General features: G+C 48.4%; 3 protein-coding genes across 5 annotated transcripts in view; 1 reads left to right on the top strand and 2 right to left on the bottom strand.

Moving 5' to 3' along the window:
- Positions 1–515: 515 nt before the first annotated feature.
- Positions 516–8,378, bottom strand: TOR1A (torsin family 1 member A). The gene is made up of 5 exons (XM_012772228.3): positions 8,137–8,378; positions 7,203–7,468; positions 5,121–5,296; positions 4,904–5,031; positions 516–1,713 (listed from the first exon to the last, which is right to left on the bottom strand). The coding sequence occupies exons 1-5, from the start codon at positions 8,318–8,320 to the stop codon at positions 1,463–1,465; spliced, it is 1,005 nt and encodes a 334-aa protein (XP_012627682.2). The 5' UTR covers positions 8,321–8,378; the 3' UTR covers positions 516–1,462.
- Positions 8,379–11,233: 2,855 nt separating this feature from the next.
- C12H9orf78 (chromosome 12 C9orf78 homolog) lies at positions 11,234–18,669 on the bottom strand. Its single transcript, XM_012772229.2, has 9 exons — positions 18,507–18,669; positions 18,083–18,142; positions 16,332–16,383; positions 16,128–16,198; positions 15,252–15,329; positions 13,400–13,597; positions 12,245–12,381; positions 12,040–12,138; positions 11,234–11,569 (listed from the first exon to the last, which is right to left on the bottom strand). The coding sequence occupies exons 1-9, from the start codon at positions 18,587–18,589 to the stop codon at positions 11,478–11,480; spliced, it is 870 nt and encodes a 289-aa protein (XP_012627683.1). The 5' UTR covers positions 18,590–18,669; the 3' UTR covers positions 11,234–11,477.
- A 126-nt stretch (positions 18,670–18,795) lies between these two features.
- USP20 (ubiquitin specific peptidase 20) overlaps positions 18,796–19,330 on the top strand; it is a 40,363-nt gene continuing 39,828 nt past the window's right edge. For 2 of the 3 annotated variants that reach the window (XR_012922149.1, XM_076009118.1), the window contains exon 1: positions 18,809–18,890. The gene's annotated coding sequence lies outside the window, so the exon portion shown is untranslated. Of the gene's footprint in view, positions 18,891–19,330 lie in introns of all 3 variants that reach the window. The other variant, XM_076009120.1, reaches the window with a different exon arrangement.

Consider the following 19,330-nt stretch of genomic DNA (forward strand, 5'->3'; position numbering starts at 1 on the left):
CTAATCTGCCCCCTGGGGACACAGCAGGCCAGCTTTAGCTCAACACCAAGAGCTTTCTAAGACTTGGACCTGGGCTGCCCTAGCAGAACCCTGTCCAGGCTGGGGAGCCGAGAGGCTGAGGGGTCCTGCGTTAGACCTGCAGCTGGGCTGCCCACTAGTCTGTGCTTGCAAAGTTGTCCCTGCCAGCACTCTGCACAGCAGCCACGCCACAGAGCTCTGTTTGTAGGCACACACGCATGTTGCATAAAACAAGGTAGGTTTAGTCTCCTACAGCTCCATGCTCCTGGCATCTCAGCTGGACTTGAACGCCACAGCAGGCATCCCCATGAGCCCTGGTAACAAGAGTGCCATTCCCGTGCAGCTGGGCGAGGGGCCAGAGCTATGCTAGGGTCCTCAGAGTCCTGCAAGAGACTTTGTTTCATTCCGACCTGAACACCTGCTCGGGCCTCATCACAGCTTGAGCTCACAGGGCGTGCGTGGGGGGATCTCTCCCCCTTAAAAAGTGCATTCACAAGTTTCGCACACAAAATTTTATTGCAAAATGGTATCTGTTTGCATTTGTAAATGAAAACACTGTTCTCAGAAGGGTCAGCTAAGCTTTCCTAGGTTTGGGAGGGGGTCCTGATTCAACGTAACAAAAACCAGTGATAAATGAAGAAAAATGTTTTAATACAGCAAAATCACCTCGTGATGATTTGAATCCAGCAGAGGAGGTACACAGTTCATGGCTCACCTGGGAAGGGAAAGTGGAGACGGGCCTGCTCTTGCAAAGCTGAGCACTGGCAAGTGACAAGCTGGAAATACTTTTCTGCCAAGACTCTGGTTCTAACAAACACTCACAGCATTGCCGAGACCAGTCCCTTGGAAAGGACATTGCAGGTTCATCTGTGGTGCTGAACATGTCCTCTTGTCCCTTTGTCCAAACACCGTGCTGCCCCTGGTCACCCTGTGGCAGGTATGGCCAGTGCTCCAGCCTTGTCCCCAGGAATGCTGTCCTACAGAATCCACGCTGGCGACTCGTGCTTGGGCTTTTTTGCAGTAAAGGTATCACAGTGTGTGTTATAATGACAGGAACACAAAAAACACCCAAAGCCAATTACTTAGAATCTGAGAAGTTTCTCATGTTAAAAACCATTTTAAATAAAGGTATCACATTTTCAATAAAACTTACTTGTCCCTCCTTGAAACAGAAACACCTGAAATTAAAACATAATTTTTTAAAAATCACAAGCCCTGGAATGGGTCTGCCGGGATCCAGCTCTGTCCAGCTCTGGAGGCTTCGTGTCCTGCCCGTGGTCCCAAGGTGGGATGGCCTGTGGGCTCCAGGTGAAAACAACGGCCAGGAGTAGCTCTGCCACGTAATGCAGGGCACACCCCTCTTATTCCTCTCCCAGGGACAGGAGCCGGGGAGGCGTCGGGAAGGACTGAGTGTTGTCTCTTCAACTCGAAGCAGTGACTCCTGTCAGTCATCGTAATAATAATCTAACTTGGTGAACACAGTTTTGCAGCCTTTATCAGAGAAAACTCTCTCCTCTTTGGGGAAAAATGTCATCTCCTCAGCCACTCTGCTTACAATGTCCTCGTCAATTTCATAGCCGCGGGACTGCATTTCAACGCGGATGCACATCTTCAGGTGCTTGTATTCCAGCGGGAGGAAGGGGACAAAATAATCGATGAGGTTCCGGTCAATTAAGCTGCTGTGCCAGAAGCCACCTGGGGAGAGAGAAAAGGTGCTGGTCAGGCACGTCCATCCACACATCTGCAGGGTCACCTACTGGGCACCACCCCACCCACCACACATCTGGGTGTCACCCACCCAGTAGTCTACTAGGTGTGCGCTCTGCCCCAGGCTGGGCTGGGGCCCTGGAGGTAGAGCAGTGCACCTGGCCCAGGGGGGCACCTGGGGAAGGCAATGTTGCCAGGGGACCTCACTAACAAACATCTACATGTTTTGACACCCCTGTGACGGCAAAGGGCAGGGTGACTCAACAGAGTGGAAAGGGACACCTTTACACTGTGGGCTCGGGAGAGCCTCCCAAGGTGTGCCTTAGCGATGGCAGGTGGGGAGGGTCACAGCAGAGGCGGGGTGGGGAAGGACACAGATTCACGAGCTGGCAGAGCCTCAAGAGAGTGAAAAGTGAGAAAAGCTCCCAGGGAGGGCCTCTGCCAGCCACGCCCCTTCGTGCTAGAAACTCCCCTGCAGGGCATCTGTGGGACCCACAGCAGACCTGAGAGTGAGGTGTGTGAAGATGACACCACGGCTCAGCACAGGGTGTGCACTCTGCCATGTATCCCCACTCCAGGTGAGGCCTGGCTTTGCACCTGCCCGGCCCACAATTCCTGGTTTCTGGAACTCTTGAGCCAGGACCTGCTCCTCCCTGAGACAACATGGCACCCAATGGGTCACCTCTGAGCCCACAATGTGTCTTCACGTGACACGTTTCCCTTCCACTTTGCCATTTAATTCTGCAACTCAGGTCTCTAACGCGAGCTCCTTGATGCCTGGGGTTTATGCTTGTCATCTGCTACGGTGCTTTGCTCACAACTGGTGCTCAAAGGCCTACTCTGTGCTAGGTGGCCTTGGGCCTGGACACTGCCCTCGTGGGCTTACCATTCTAGGTGAGGAGACGCTCGCAGGCAGTGAACGCCGTGAAGCGGACAGGCAAGGACAGAAGAACAAGGGCTGGGAGGTCGGGCCAGCGCTGGCTGAGGGGCTGCCTCTGAGCAGAGCCTGAATGAGGAGGGCCCGGCCATGGGGTGGCTGGGCCGGAGTGTTCCAGCAAGACAAGGGACCTCAGACTTGAGGCTTTAAAAACCATCTGCTGCTGACTCCCAAATTTGTCCCCTCAGCCTGAATTGCTCCCTGAAGGTCCAATCACCTGCTCCACATCCCTGCTTAGATGCCCCCAACACGTCATCCTCACTGAACACGCCTGTCCCCAAACATGCCCATCCTGCCCTCCGTTTCCTGAAGTGGCAGTGCCCCTCCTGGTTGCTCAAGCCTTGTTCCTCTGTCTCGTTCCCACACACGATCCTGCAGGAAATCCTCTCGTTTCTACATTTAAAACACAGCCAGAATCCACTTTCTCAACACCCACCAATGCCACGCCGGGCTCCCTTCAGTCTACTCTCCACCCGGCAGCCAGCAAGGCCCCCCCGTCAGACCGTGTCGCTGCCTGCTCAGAACCCTCCAGGGCTCGCTCTCCCACCTGAATACAACCCCTGGCTCACCACAGCCCCCAGGCTCTCCACGACCTGCACCCACCCCAAGTCTGGCCTCTTATCTCACCTCCCGTTCCTCTCCTGTTCATCCTGGACCAGCCACAGGGACCCCCAGCACATGCCCACCTCAGGGCCCTTGTACCAGGACGTAAGCTCTACAAGGGCAAGAATTTCTGTTTTTGTGCACTGCTGTGTCCCCAGCCCTGACACCCCATCGATGCTCAATAGATATTTGTTGCACGAATGTTCAGCCATTGAGGCCTGAGGCCTCAGTCAGGGAGCTGCTGAGCCAGGCCTGCCCAGTTCGCAAGCTTGTGCTCTTCAGTCACTTTGCAACCTCCCACAATGTGAGTTACAGGCACCTGGCCTCACCTGCCACAGTATTGGGCTAAGGTTTCTGTTTCATGTTTGTATTTTTGGCTTGCTGAGAAACTATTCAACATATTGCACAAGGTTACATAAAATACCCCACACTGTTCACTTGACTCTAGCATGAATTTCTTGGTGAGTCTGTTTTAAATGAGACCTTTTGTTTTGCCACCTCAGGAACCTGAGCAAAGGTGTGCACAAGCCAGCCTGCCCGACCCCCAGGTTTTGGCCAGTGAGAGTCAGCCTCCCTCACAATGGCTTTCCACCTCCCAGGGTTCAAGGTCAAAAGCCTGTGACCTTCACTGGAGAAGCGGTGAGCTAAAAGTTTAAAAGCTCAGGTTCTAGAATCAGAGACAACTACCAACTGAATGGCCCTGGGCCGGCTGCTACATCTCCCATATCAGTTTCTCCCCTGCCAGGTTACCGTAACGGTTACAAGACACACGCAGGGAGAGTGCTTCACACGGCGTCCAGCCTCGTTTGGCTATTGTTCTTGGGCAATGCAAGAAAGGGAGGGACCTAACAGGATATCTCCTCCAATGAGCTGTCCACAGCAGCCTTCCTTGTTCAACTACCTACTTTTCTTCTACAAAGAAAGTCATTTAGCTGAAGAAAATGGAGGAACTAATTTTCAAGATCTTGATGATGAACAATTTTCCTCTATTTACGTTTTTTTGTTTTGAGACAGGTTCTCATTTTGTGGCTCAGGCATGAGGGCACTGGTGTGACCATAGCTCACTGCAACCTCAAACTCCTGGGCTCAAGTGATCCTCCTACCTCAGCCTCCCAATTAACTTTGAGACTATAGGTGTGTATTACCATGCCTAACTAATTTTTAAATTTTTTGTAGAGACAGGGTCTTGCTATCTTGCTCAGGCTAGTCTTGAACTTCTGACTCAGGTGATCCTTAACCTCCCAAAATGCTAGGATTACAGGTGTGAGCCACCATGGCCAGATTAAATTTTTTTATTATGGAGCCAGGGTCTTGCTATTTTGCCCAGGCTAGCCTTAAACTCCCAGCCTCAAGAAATCCTCCTGCCTTGGCCTCCCAAAGTACTGGGATTACAGGCATAAGCCACCGTGATCTCCTTCTATTTAAACCAGTGCTTCTGAAACTTTAGTGTTCATAAAACCACCTGGAGTTTGTTAGCATAGAATCCCTTCAGGAATTCTGACTCAGAAAGAGACTGAGAACTTGCATTTCTACTCAGCTGCCAGGTGATGGTGACGGTGACAGTGACACTGACGTGTTAACACTTAGGGCGCAGGATTATGAACAAGATGGGGTTGAGTAGCAGGTGGCCCTACTTACTGTTCTTATTATTGAAGACCGACACAGACAAGGCATGCTCAATGTCCTTGAGCTTGATTTCTTCCCTCTGCTTGCCACTCCTCCAGAAATCCAAAGCCACGTCTGTGATCCTTTCTGCTCCAGCATTGCTGCAAGACAGTTCCCGGGAGTAAGGACTGGGTTTTCTCCTGGAGCCTCAGCCTCAGAGCCCTTCAATCATGTCCTACCCTGAGCTTACCTGAGAAATATGAAGATGGCTTTCTGGTAGGAGACCCCATCCACCAGGTCGTAATAGTCTAGGAAAGGCTTGATGGCATCTATGAGGCCTGCATGCATCTTATCCATTTCATCAAATATGAAGATGGACCTCGCACAGCCACTCACGTTGCCTCGAATCCACAACTGTAACTGATCCTGAATTATAAGGGGAAAGCCAACACAAAAGTTCTCAGCAGGGGCCGTCGAAACAACTCTTGCTACCACTAAATACGATGGCTGCACTTAGAGTGCTGGGTGCTCAGTGCTCAAAACTTCACATGCACAAGCTCTTCTGTCTCTAATAACTATATGTGGGCATTAGGATGCTGTTTTACAGATGGGGAAAATGAGGCAGAGAGAGCTTACTCGACTTTCCCAGGATTATAAAATTAGTATGTGGCAGAGCTGGGATCTGAATCCAGCCCTGCCTGATTCCAAAGCCCCACACTTAGATTATAATTCCTGTGCTGGGAGATACCACATAGATGCTATGCCAGAGCTGCTGGCCTTTTTCATCAAAATGGCAATGTTAACACATATCCTGTGTACACCGGTCTTCTTGGAAGAGGCAGGGCCAAGTGACCCACTCTCATTCAATCCACAGAACAGCCTGGAACAGGTGCTCCACCTCTCAGCTGGGAAAAGTAGTGAACGAAGGCTCACTCAAGCTCAGATGCTTTGGGATGAGCCTGGTGAGGTGACACTTGAGTACCTGGAAAATGCCTGGAGGTTTCTGAAATAAATTTGTCTAACCAGAAATATTCCCCACGAACAGATATGTTTTTCTTTTCCTGTCCTTGGGCATAAGAACATATTTAGGTATTTCTTATAATACTAAGCAGTCAAGGTAAGGAGAAAAGACTTTTGGAAGCCTTTTAATCAGAAAATGGAAAATCTATTTAATCTATATATATTTTTTTACCTTCACAGTGAAGTAGGGAAATCAGCTATTTGTTTTCTAAGACTGTGGAAGTTACATCGTAGGTCTTGACCTACTATTATTTTGGTTTTTACTTGGCTACTACAGCACATGGTTACAATGTTCTTGGTGTGTATCTAATATAAGCAGTAATTTTGCTCTGTAGGTACGGACTAGCCTGGATTTACAGAGGAACCTCAGGAGAGCTGAAGTGGTTGCTGAGGCCATGAGGTGAGTCATTGTTTACACAAGGATTCACTCACACCAACTGGGCTCCAACAGCCAAAGTTTTCCAACTCTGCTACCCTGCTTTACATGCAATAGCAGAGAACATGTCATCTAAGCACTGTTCATATAACATTTTACTGTGACCTCCCCAAACCCATCAAGTTAGTTACTATTGTGTACCCTCTTTTATAGATGAGGAAATTGAGGCACAGAGAGGTTAAGTAACTTGCCCAAAGTCACACAGTTATTAAATTAGTGGAGCCACAATCCTAACTAGGACAACCAACTCATCTTGATCTGTTACACAGATCCTAAAAGGCAACAATTAATGTATTTGAACATTTATGTGCCAGGCACCATGTTACATGCTTGACTGACAGAGCTCACTGAATTCTCACAAGCAACAATTTGTAATGAAGAATGGGAGTCTCAGATCAGGCAACTTTCCCATGACTATAAAGCTGCTAGGTGGGAGTTAGGACTCAAATCCAGGTGTGTCCGCCACCAAAGCCCAGGCTATTAACCCGTGAGTTAAACTGTCAAAGCAGTTTGCAACAGTTACAATAAACGAATTTAGGCCTCTATAGAAGTGTTTTCTCTTTCACAAAATGAGTAAGATTTGATGATCTTTAATCTGGATTATGTCCATATCTAAAATTCTATGACCCCACTAACTCAACTGAGTATCACTGGGCCTATTTTCAGAAGCCTCCACAGAGTTTTGATGGTGTGATTGCTCTGTGCATCTAAACCCTCTGTAACTTCACCTCCCCACCTTTCAAAGAGGAACTGACACGTGGAGCCATTTCCAGGGTTCACTCATTTCAACATGGAATTCCCAGATCCCATCATCCCACAGCAAAGGAACCTCAAACCTGGCGTCGTCCAGGAAGGATTCCAAATGTCTGCCCTTGCCTTGTACAGGGTGATGTTCGAAGCATGTGGAAAGTGCAGCGTGGCCACAAACAGGTGGACATAGTCACTCTTCAGACCACCCTCATAAATATTCTCTGCGATGATCTTGCTGACAAAATTTTTGCCAGTGCCTGTCCACCCATGTAGGGAGAGGGTGAGAGGTTTCTTGGGCTTCGGGTTGTTTATGAAACCAGACACAGCATTTAAGATGATTTTCTTTGCAAGATGCTGTCCAAAGAGCTTCCTGTCCAGATCCTTCTGCAGCGCTGGGAAAGACAAAGCCAGTCAGGAGAGAAAAGAAACAGCTGGCAAAACTTAGCCACATTTACAGGCCCTTGGGAAAACCAGCAAAACCAAGTAAGCCCTCTTCATGCACCTTGTGAAATGCTGGGGTGTGGTGGGCTGTAAGCACTTGGCCCAAAGGGGAACCCTGGTCCAGGGAGGCCTCCCTTTGCTGGTCCCGCCTGTTCTAAAACCCTGCCCCTTGCCCGGATCCTGAAAAGGTCCCAGGCTCCACCGCAGCAGCCTGCAGTTTGCACCCCGAACCCCTGCGTGGCTCCTCCCACCCCAAGGCAGGGCAGGGACAGGGCGCATCTTGACCACCTCCGCTCTGCTCCGGAAGGGTCCCCACCATCCTTCCTGTCTCCAGCTAGGAAGGTGCCTGAGCTGTCTCCAGAGGAAGTTTAGAACCGGCCCCCTCCCCCTTCTGCGTGGAGAAGCCCAACCTGCAGCTCGTCTCCCCAGGCCTCCGACCAAAGTCCGGCCTGTGTGCGCTCGTGGCCAAGAAGCCAGGCCTCATCCAGCAGCCCCAGCCGCTCGGCTTCCTGGGTCCGGCTCCCTCCGGGCGGGGCTCTGCCCAGCCCGGCGCTCCTGGGACCTCGCTCCCCACCCCAGCCCGGCCCTCCTGCCAGCCCCTGCCCCAGCCCCAACCTACCCTCCCGGCTGAGGCTCGGCTTCTGGCTGCAGCACTCGGTGAAGAGGCAGAAGAGGCGCGGGTAGATGTAGCCGTAGCCGGTGAGGACGCCGGCCAGGGCCAGGCCCAGGCTGATGGGCTCCACCGCCCGCACCACCAAAGGCGCCAGCAGCAGCAGGCCCAGCACGGCCCGGCCCAGCTTCATGCCCGGAACCGCGCCACCCTGCGCGCTCTCGCGCTCACCGCGCACCCGCGCTATCCCCAGGCTCGCGCTTCCGGTTCCTTCCGTCACGGAGGCCATCTTTGTTTAGGGCCGGTCATTGTTAAACGTCAGAGGCCGCCATCTTTGTTCCTGGCAGAGCCCTTTCCAGATTGTCAGTTCTCAGAAGCCCTGTTGGCCACGGGTTTTTGTTTTTTTTTTTTAATAATAGTTTTTTTAAAGAAGAGTTTTGGATTTACAGAAAATTTGAGAATAGTACAGACAGTTCCTGTATACCACCCCCCCCTCCGCACGGTTTCCCCATTACTAAAATCTTATTATACATTAGTATGCTACATTTGTTAAAATTAATGGAACACTGTTGCTATATCATTATTAACTAAAGTGCATAGTTTATTCAGATTTCCTTACTTAATGTCATTTTCTGCTCCAGGTTTCCATCCAGGATACCGCATTACATTTAGTTGTCATGTCTCTTTAGACGACTCTAGATTGTGACAGGTTCTCAGACTTTTTTTATTTTTCATGACTTGGATAGTTTGAGGAGTACTGGTCAAATCTTTTACAGGATGCCCCTCTATTGGATCTGGTTTGGCATTTTTCTCAGGATTAGACTAGGACTATGGGTTTTTGGAGAGACGATCACAGAGGGAAAGTGCTGTTTTACCAAGTGTAGGCATTATCAACATGACTTAGCACTGCCAATGTTTACCTTGGTCACTGGACTGAAGTAGTATTTGTCACCTTTCTCCACTGTAAAGTTACTCTTTTCCCCACCCCTCTTTTCCATACTGTACTCTTATTTGTCTCTTCTCCTCCATTTATATTTATTTATTAAACCATTTATATCAGTATGGATCCATGGTTATTTACTTTATACTTTGGGTAATAATCCAATACTACTATTTTTTTAAAAAAATTCATCGCGGTTACCCTTGCATGTTGTGGGGGGGGAACCTAATAAATATGTGTTGAAATATTCTGGAAACATTTTTAACGCTCTACTTTTTCACACTGTGTATTAAAAGAGCTTTACACAGCTATTACAAGCCAAATGCTGCATATAGGGACATCCATTCATCCGCAGCTTTGAGGGTCGCATATGTGTCGTTCCGTGCTATGGCCTGGGGACTCAAAGAAAAATCGAGGTGCACCTGGTTCTTGCCTTCACTGAGCTTACATTCTAGTAAAATGTAAGCTTACACTCTGCGCATCTAGAAACAAAGATATTTCATTTTACAGATGAGAAAACTGAGGTTAAGAAGAAAAGGGATTCGTCCAAGTATACAGTTGTGAGCAAGACTCAGACGTGACTTCAGAGCCAATCCTCTCTAACCACAATACCTGCTGTAAGTCAGCCCAGAAGTGAAACGACCTGCTCTTTCCTCATCCCAGCCCATGTGAATGCCTCAGGAAAAATGAATTGGACTTGACAGCCAGCAGGTTGGAGCATGTCTATGACTTTTGAACTTAATGAGAAAAGCTCTTTCAGTAATTCAGTTTTACATTTGAGCTAACCAAACTCTGGGCTTTGAAAACATCATCTGATGTTGGTATAAGGAAACACAATACAAACACTAAGGTTCGATTCATCTCATATTTAATAATTAAATTCTACAGGTGGTAAGAAATATAGCGTTTGCTTACTTTTTTAAACAGGTAACTTCGCCAGGCATAGTGGCTCACGCCTGTAATCCTAGCACTCTGGGAGGCCAAGGCAGGTGGATCGTTTGAACTCAGGAGTTTGAGACCAGCCTGAGCAAGAGTGAGACCCTGTCTCTACCAAAAATAGAAAAAATTAGCCGGGCATGGTGGTGCATGCCTGTAGTCCCAGCTACTCGGGAGGCTGAGGCAGAAGCATTGCTTGAGCCCAGGAGTCTGAGGTTGCTGTGAGCTAGGCTGACGCCATGGCAGTCTAGCTGGGGCAACAAAGTGAGACTGTCTCAAAAAAATAAAAAGAAAAAAAAAGAAACAGGTAATTGTGTAAAAATCAGAAAAAAACAGTATCCCATTGATCCCATCCTAGATGTGTTTTTGGCATCAGCTGGACCCACCCTAAATAATCAAGGATGCATTTTTTTTTTCAAATGCCTGTCTGAAATTTTTTTTTTTGAGACAGAGTCTTACTCTGTTGTCCAGGCTAGAGTGCTGTGGCATCAGCCTAGCTCATGGCAACCTCAAACTCCTGAGCTCAAACAATCCTTCTGCCTCAGCCTCCTGAGTACCTGGGACTACAGGCATGCACCATCATGCCCGGCTAATTTTTTCTATATATTTTTAGTTGGCCAATTAATTTCTTTCTATTTTAGGCCGGGCGCAGTGGCTCATGCCTATAATTCTAGCACTCTGGGAGGCCGAGGCGGGAGGATTACTCGAGGTCAGGAGTTCGAAACCAGCCTGAGCAAGAGCGAGACCCCCATCTCTACTATAAATAGAAAGAAATATAGAAAAAAAAATTAGCCGGGCATGGTGGTGCATGCCTGTAGTCCCAGCTACTCAGGAGGCTGAGGCAGCAGGATCGCTTGAGCCCAGGAGTTTGAGGTCGCTGTGAGTTAGGCTGACGCCATGGCACTCACTCTAGCCTGGGCAACAAAACAAGACTCTGTCTCAAAAAAAAAATTCTTCCTATTTTTAGTAGAGATGGGGTCTCGCTCTTGCTCAGGCTGGTTTCGAACTCCCGACCTTGAGTGATCCGCCTGCCTAGGCCTCCCAGAATGCTAGGATTACAGGTGTGAGCCACCATGCCTGGCCAACGATGCATTTTTGACCCCCATTTCAAATATGCGAAAGTGAAAGACATGATTGTATATATAATAAGAAAAGCACTATCTAAAGGGTATTATCACACTATGTACACATAGTTGTTTCCTCCTAACTCAGAATATTAAGAGAAAAATCAACATATTTACAAACAAGTTTTAATAATTCTCGCCATACACTTTGCCCCCAAATAGGAAAACTACACACTGTTTTGTTTAAAAGTTACAAATTTAGTGCTTGGGAAATCCAGCAGGTAAGCAGCCAGACCAATTAGAGTCTGTTTTTGGAACTGCCTGGTAGCAAATGAGCAGGCTTCTGTCCAGGAAGCCTTTCCTGAAAGGGAGGGAGACAAAGGCGCTATTTACATCCCAGTCTGCATGTCTCAGTACCGCCTGTTCATCTTCTTGAACTTTTCATAGTGATAGTCGTCAGTGGCCTTCTCATTAGCAGGGCGCTTGCGGTTAGGAGGGGACCCTGAGAAAGAAAAGAACAGCAAAGGCTGTTGGCCTGCTGGAACCCACCGCTAGCCTCTACTGCACTCAGGCAAGGACCATCCCTATCTTGTTTCCCATAGGACCCCTGTGCCCAACCCAGTGCACAAGAACACAGTACGGCCTCAGTAAATACCTCTTATTTATGAGTAACTTTAAATTTATTTCTGTTTATTGAAAACTTTTAACTTCTTGGGTCTCTGCTGTGTTTGATAGCCCAGTGGATCCTCAGGGCAACCCCAAGAGGTAGGTTCTATTACTATCCCCCATTTTATAGATGAAGAAACTAAGGCTTGGAAAGGGAAGGCACACGGTCAGGGTCTAGAGCTTGGCCTAGAACCCAGATGTCCTGACTTCAAAGCTCAAGCTCCACCCTGCCCAGCCCGAGCCTGCCTCCATGGGCCCCAGAGCACTGACCACTCTGGGCAGCCCGGAAGCCTCAGGCATACTCACGCTCAGGCTCTGGCTTCTCTGTGTCACCCACTCGCAAAGGTCGGGCTTTGGGCTCTTCTTTGTTTCTCCGTATGGGAGCGTTGAGCTCCTCATGATAAACTAGATCAAGAGAGACCAGAGGACACATCAGACAGAATATGGGGTTCCTGGGGACCTCAATCCAAACAGGGGAAGAAGGGTGGGGCTGCATTCCTGAGACACTTACAGCGGTTGTGCTGCACGTAGTTCACTGCCATGTTGGTGGGCACAAAGGATGTCTCGCTGTCTTTCTTCTTGTTTTGCTGCTCCGCCAGCAGACGGGCCTTGGCATCCTCCGTGGAAATGATATTTTTTATTTTAGCACTATGAGGAGAAAGAAACCACACCACATATTAGGTCACAGCATCTTTAGTACTCACATGGAACTGAGTGGTGAGGCTGACAGCCCACCGCTGCATAAGGAAAGCATCTGTCCTAAGGCACAGCTCTCTGCAATTTACCAAGCACCCTTGGAGTTGCATTCTTAAGGCACTCTCATAGCCATTTAAGAACTGGAGTTTTTTTCCTCTCCTGATCAAGAGGAAATGAAGCCTCAGAGAAGTAAAGGGAACTGTCTAAGGCTTTTTTTTTTTTGAGACAGAGTCTTACTCTGCTGCCTGGGCTAGCGTCAGCCTAGCTTACAGCAACCTCAAACTCCTGGGCTCAAACGATCCTTCTGCCTCCCAAGTAGCTGGGACTACAGCATGCACCACCATGTCTGGCTAATTTTTTTCTATATATCTTTAGTTGGCCAATTCATTTCTTTCTATTTTTAGTAGAGACAGGGTCTCGCTCTTGGTCAGGCTGGCCTCGAACTCCTGACCTTGAGCAATCCACCTGCTGGGTCTCCTAGAGTGCTAGGATTACAGGCGTGAGCCACCACACCCGGCCGTAAAGCTTAAAGCTAGTGAGAAAAGAGGGAACCCAGAAGTCTCCCAACTTTCTACTGTACCCAAAGATGATTCTAACCATAGTATTTCTCACATGACAACCCCCTTTACAGATGTTTTGTAGTTAAATGAAAGGAAGATCATGCGGGGAGGGATGGGTGAGCCTTTAACATGACTCCTGCTAGAAGAAAACAGAATAAAGGGCCTGATTAGAATAACTAAACACCTGTGAACAAAGGCTAAAGAGACAGTTTTGCTTTCAGTGGTCAGGGTCCCCTAAGTCTCTTCAACTCCTCTGACCGAGCTTTCAGAGTAACTCCTGGCGACAGTCTGCCAGAGAGTCTAGTTTTTATTTGTAGGTTCCCAAGGACACAGGTAAGAAACCATGTCTCCATAGCTTTTAACTGGAAAGCAGAGAGCTCTTCCTTCTTCCTGGGGGGTCTGAAACATACTCAATGCCGAGGTCCACCTCAGGGATGCCACTCAGCATCTGGTTGGAAAGCATCTCCTCAGTCTTCTTTGCCGAGGAAACACGAATGTTTTCTGGAAGTTCATAAAGACAGTCCTCTGCATTCTTCGGCTTGACTTTCTGCTCCTCATGTTCCACGATCCCTTTCCTCTTCTTTAGCTCTGTCTCGATGTACTTCATCCTGAAATAAGAAACCCGCAGGTCTCAGAGAGGAACAGGAAGCTCACAAATTAGCTCTTCTAAATTAGTGGTCCCCACACTAGCCCATAGACAGGTGACAGTCCATGGAGAAATGAGAAAAATAAAAACAACTTAAGTTTTTTCATTAAGTCAGAAATTTTCAATTTAAAACACCAACATACATTATAAGATTATGTCCTACTAATCTATTGGTGTTATCACATATAAGCTTCTTTGAAAACAGAAAGATGGTAGGTTTTTTTTTTTGAGACAGAGTCTTGCTTTGTTGCCTAGACTAGAGTGAATGCCGTGGCGTCAGCTTGGCTCACAGCAACCTCAAACTCCTGGGCTGAAGCAATCCTGCTGTCTCAGCCTCCCGAGTAGCTGGGACTACAGACATGCGCCACCATGCCCGGCTAAATTTTTCTATATCTATCAGTTGGCCAATTAATTTCTTTCTATTTATAGTAGAGATGGGGTCTTGCTCTTGCTGAGGCTGGTTTCGAACTCCTGACCTCAAGCAATCCTCCCTCCTCGGACTCCCAGAGTGCTAGGATTCTAGGTGTGAGCCACTGCGCCCGGCCGGTTTTTTGGTTTTTTTTTTTTTTTTTGAGACAGAGTCTCACTTTGTTGCCCGAGCTAGAGTACTGTAGCATCAGCCTAGCTCACAGCAACCTCAAACTCCTGGGCTCAAACAATCCTTCTGCCTCAGCCTCTTGAGTAGCTGGGACTACAGGCATGTGCCACCATGCCTGGCTAAATTTTTCTATTTTTGGTAGAGACGGGGTCTCGCTCTTGCTCAGGCTAGTCTTGAACTCCTGAGCTCAAACTATCTGCCTGCCTCAGCCTCCCGGAGTGCTAGGATTATAGGCGTAAGCCACTAAGCGATGGTAGTTGTTTAACAGCCTTGTTGGCACAATAACAAGTGGGCAAGTCCATGTTTACTCCTGCAATGTTTGGGGAAATATTACTAGCCATGGAATCTAAAATCCCAAGAACTACTCTTTTAAAAAACTTAAAAAATGGCCGGGCGCTGTGGCTCACGCCTGTAATCCTAGCTCTTGGGAGGCCGAGGCGGGCGGATTGCTCAAGGTCAGGAGTTCAAAACCAGCCTGAGCAAGAGCGAGACCCCGTCTCTACTATAAATAGAAAGAAATTAATTGGCCAACTAATATATATAGAAAAAATTAGCCGGGCATGGTGGCGCATGCCTGTAGTCCCAACTACCCGGGAGGCTGAGGCAGAAGGATCGCTCGAGCCCAGGAGTTTGAGGTTGCTGTGAGCTAGGCTGACGCCACGGCACTCACTCTAGCCTGGGCAACAAAGCGAGACTCTGTCTCAAAAAAAAAAAAAAAAAAAAAAAAAAAAAAACTTAAAAAATGTTGCCCAGGCTGGTCTTGGACTCCTGGGCTCAGGCAATCCTCCCACCTCAGCCTCCTAAAGGGCTGGGATTATAGGTGTGAACCACCATGCTTGGCCCCTTTTTAAGAACTTTTAGGAGGTTTTCAAAGTTCTCAGGTGTGGGAGGAATGGAGAGAGGGACCAACTTTGACACCTTTTAGAAAATTCTAGAAATGTCATCTGTGACTAAATATCTTAGACCTATCTGATGAGCCCAGCTCCAATCACTCACAAACAGACAGACTGACACTTACATGTCTGCATCCTCATCCCTTCGGTTGGTTTCTGCAGAAAATGAAGTCCCCAGGTGAAGGTCTTCCTCTTCGCTGATCCTGAAGGGAGAGAATGAGGCAGAGCTTTCAATTCACAACTCAATGAGGCTGAGTTTTATTTTCTAAGGAAAAAACAAGGACACAACCAAAAATTATAATATGCTGTTTATGGCTGGGAGAAAATATATGATATGTAAATAGAAGCAGCTCTAGTAATGTATGCAAGCAAACTGTTGGCCTCCCCTGATACTTCTGAGGAATGAGTGGACACAGCTGTCTCTTGGTATCTGTTCTAGAACTCCTAGAGGAAGCCAAAATCTGTGGATAGTCAAGTTCCTTTTATAAACTGGTGCAATATTTGCATATAACCTATGTAAACATTTAAATCATCTCCAGGTTACCTATAATACCTAATAAAATGTAAATGTTATGTAAGTAACTGTTACACAGTACTCTTTAATTTGTATTATTTTTTTACTGTTGTATTGTTGTTTTTATTTTTTCTGAATATTTTCAATTTTCATTTGGTTGAATCCACAAATGAAGTACCAGTGGAGATGGAGGACTGACTGTACTTTTATTTGTTAAACTTTGTAATTGTGTTTTTATACAAAACTTACACGTGGGGTTGTAAGACAATAAACAATGTACTTTTACAGACAGAGTCTTTCTACTCAGCTCTAAGCTAAATTTTAAAGAGTTTTTGTCGTTTGTTTTTCAGTAAGATGCTCTTTGCAAAACACAAAGGCTACTTCAAGATGGCCCATGAACGCTGCTGCTGCAGGCCCAGCTCTCGGAGGGCAAACAGACCCAGGCAGGGACAAGGTGAGTATTCGTCTCACCCTGTTCTGCACTTACTTATCTTTGCCCCTTTCCTTCAGTTTCTTCATATCCACCATACCACCTGTCTTCATTTGAAAGGGATCATCCTGCAGAAAACAAACACAGCTTAGAGGAAGTATCTATATAAATGGCAGTGGAATTTTTTTAGCACAATCACCCAACTGAAAAGTAGCCACAGGAAGGACTTCCATAATTGCCAGAGAAGACTTCGTCACTTACCACTAGCGTGGTCTCTTCTTGTACCTTCTCTCCCACCAGCAGGGCCACAGCACTAAGCAAAACCGAACAAAAAGGAGTGAGAGAGAAAAATGGCACAACTCAGAGAGGTGGGGAACACTCAGGAGGTTTGTAGGTTGCATCATTTGTGCAAGGTGGGACATTAGAGGTAAGCAAGAAGCCAGCTGGAAAAGCCCAGAAGAATAAAATGGGGCTCAACAAGCACTGCAGATGTTGGGGTGGGGGACACAATGGCAGTGAGTGAAGTGCTACATTTTCCTGCAAAGCCATTTGGCATTATCTTAGCCTAGAAATCTTTTTTTTTTTTTTTTTTTTTTGAGACAGAGTCTCACTTTGTTGCCCAGGCTAGAGTGAGTGTCATGGTGTCAGCCTAGCTCACAGCAACCTCAAACTCCTGGGCTCAAGTCATCCTACTGCCTCAGCCTCCTGAATAGCTGGGACTACAGGCATGCACCACTATGCCCAGCTAATTTTTTCTATATGTATTAGTTGGCCAATTAATTTCTTTCTATTTATAGTAGAGACAGGGTCTTGCTCTCGCTTAGGCTGGTTTTGAACTCCTGACCTCGAGCAATCCCGCCCGTCTCGGCCTCCCAGAGTGCTAAGATTACAGGCGTGAGCCACCACGCCCAGCCTAGAAATCTCATTTCTAAGAGTTTACCATCAGGGAAAATGCGGCTAAAGACAAATGTAAGAGAATACCTACTGTAGCCTTATTTGATGGTGAAAATTTACAAACTGACCTACATGTCCCCAAATGGGGAATTTGTTAACAAATTATGGTGTATACATCTAGTGGAATAGTATTAAAAAGGCCATATGGCTGGGCACAGGGGCTCACGCCTGTAATCCTAGCACTCTGGGAGGCTGAGATGGGCTGATTGCTCGAGGTCAGGAGTTTGAAACCAGCCTGAGCAAGAGCAAGACCCCGACTCTACTATAAATAAAAATAAATTAATTGGCCAACTAATATATATAGAAAAAAATTAGCTGGGCATGGTGGCACATGCCTGTAGTCCCAGCTACTCGGGAGGCTGAGGCAGCAGGATTGCTTGAGCCCAGGAGTTGAGGTTGCTGTGAGCTAGACTGACACCACGGCACTCACTCTAGCCTGGGCAACAAAGCGAGACTCTCTCTCAAAAAAAAAAAAAAAAAAAAAAAAAGGCCATCATTATTCTGTCATCCTTGTGAGATAGAAAAAAGGGGAAATTTTTGAAAAATATTTCACAATCTGGGTGAATGCCCACAATATCATAATGAGTTGAGAATAGCAGGGAATATAAGTATATATAAAGTTTCTCACAATACAAAGTTGCTACAACAAAGAATGAGAGAGAGGGGAAACAAATTGGAAAGAATATTAAATGTTAGCACTGGTTATCTCGGGGATGACAGAATTATGGGTGCTGTTTATTTTCTTGATTATACCTTTCTAAAATTTTCAAACTCTTAAAGATCAACGTGCATTTCACAATCGGATGCAATAACAACATGAGATAGTGACCTGTTTCTGTACCCTTGGAGCACACCCACCCCAAAACCACACAGCTCAGGGCATGTCCTGGTTAAACATCCGTAAAGAACGCTGGTTCCCTCTTCAGGCAGTAGAAGGTGTATGGTGTGTCAACAGAAGAGGCTATGTCTGTGGAAGTATGTGTGACAGCTACCCGGGCGGGGGTGTGTCCGTCATCCCCGCTTCCTCCTCCCCCTTCCCCTGTCCCCGCAGTACCCACCTCACCCCGTTGGGCCTTTTCCTCAAGTTTTGCACCTCTCTGGTCTCTTCTAGTTTTAATCTAAAAAGAAAATGGCAATGCACAAGCTAAGAGACCCTCCGCGGAACCCAGAGCCAAAAGGCAGCTTTGAGGGCATCCCTGCCCCTCACGCTGCTGAGCTGCCAGAACAGTGGTCCAGAGGGCGAGCCTTCGCCTAGACCCACCGGGAGTCAGATCCACTGCGCATCCCGGGGGCATCTCTACCAACCCTGCGGCCTCGGGGCGGCGGCCTCATCCCCCAGAAGTCTCAATTTCTTTGTCCGCAGAAGGGACAACAACCCTGGCTCACACTTAATAATAATGTCAGCAAGGGACCTGGGGGCTAGTGAGTGCCCCAACCCAGTCTCTCTCTTCGTGGCCTCTGGAAACCCTGCCCCAAACGCACCGAACCTCCTCTGAGTCCTGCTCATCTTCCTCCGACTCCGAGTCGGCTCGGCGCCGACGGAAAGTCTTCCCGGTGACCGGCATGGTGGCGCAGGTCCCGCAGCCCCGGCCGCCACTCCGCCGCGCTGTGGCCAGGATTGCTTCCGGCGCGCCGCAGTGCTGTCAGAGCGCCAGTCCCGCCTTGCCCCGCCCCACGCCCGCCCAGTCCCTCCCCTCAAACGAACTGCCCGCGTGGCCACGCCCTCCGCTCCCATGACGTAGGCGTCTCCTGATTGGACGGCCGAGGGGAGGAGGCGGGGCGCGATGGCCAGATCCCACAGTCCTGCGCTGCGCAGCGGAGGGTGCGATTGAATGACTGGCGGCGGAGGCGCGGCTGCGACGGCAGGTGAGTTCGGGGCCGCAGCCGGCTGCTTCTGGGGGCCGGGCCTTTCAGGGCAGGGATGACCCCAGCCCAACTGCGAGCTGGCGGGGCCTGGCTCTGCTAGGTGCTCTGAACGTCGCGGCCAGGTGAGCGGAGCTGGGGACCCCCTGGCCGCCGCCCGTATCCCCTCCTCCAGTCGGCGCCCAAGGGGCCTCTGGGGCCCCGGAACCCCACTTCGAGCTTCTTGGGGCCTTGCGGTTTCTCCGGAACAGAGGCCGCCCATCGTTTTCATTTCTGCCGGGCCTGTCCCAGCGTGGGAAGCATGCGTGTGGCGTCTCCCGGCGCTGACTTTTATCTCCTCAAGCTTCTCAGCCGTGACGTGCATTTTTCCTTCAGGAACAAAAGATGACCACTTCTTTACGGTGGCGAATTAAAGTCGCAACGCCGACTGCCCCGCAAATAAT

This window comes from Microcebus murinus, chromosome 12 (genome assembly GCF_040939455.1).
Source record: "Microcebus murinus isolate Inina chromosome 12, M.murinus_Inina_mat1.0, whole genome shotgun sequence".
Lineage (NCBI taxonomy): Eukaryota > Metazoa > Chordata > Mammalia > Primates > Cheirogaleidae > Microcebus > Microcebus murinus.

What these genes read in the sequence shown, in the direction of transcription:
- TOR1A (XM_012772228.3), bottom strand. Translation starts at nt 8,320, where the DNA reads ATGAAGCTGGGCCGGGCCGTGCTGGGCCTGCTGCTGCTGGCGCCTTTG. An exon ending in GCCGAGCCTCAGCCGGGAGG is followed by an intron (nt 7,469 to 8,136) that starts GTAGGTTGGGGC and finishes TGTCTTTCCCAG; the next exon opens with CGCTGCAGAAGGATCTGGAC. An exon ending in CGAACATCACCCTGTACAAG is followed by an intron (nt 5,297 to 7,202) that starts GCAAGGGCAGAC and finishes CTTATAATTCAG; the next exon opens with GATCAGTTACAGTTGTGGAT.
- C12H9orf78 (XM_012772229.2), bottom strand. Translation starts at nt 18,589, where the DNA reads ATGCCGGTCACCGGGAAGACTTTCCGTCGGCGCCGAGCCGACTCGGAG. An exon ending in GAGGTGGACCTCGGCATTGA is followed by an intron (nt 12,382 to 13,399) that starts GTATGTTTCAGA and finishes TTCTCCTCATAG; the next exon opens with TGCTAAAATAAAAAATATCA. An exon ending in AGAGAAGCCAGAGCCTGAGC is followed by an intron (nt 11,570 to 12,039) that starts GTGAGTATGCCT and finishes TTTCTTTCTCAG; the next exon opens with GGTCCCCTCCTAACCGCAAG.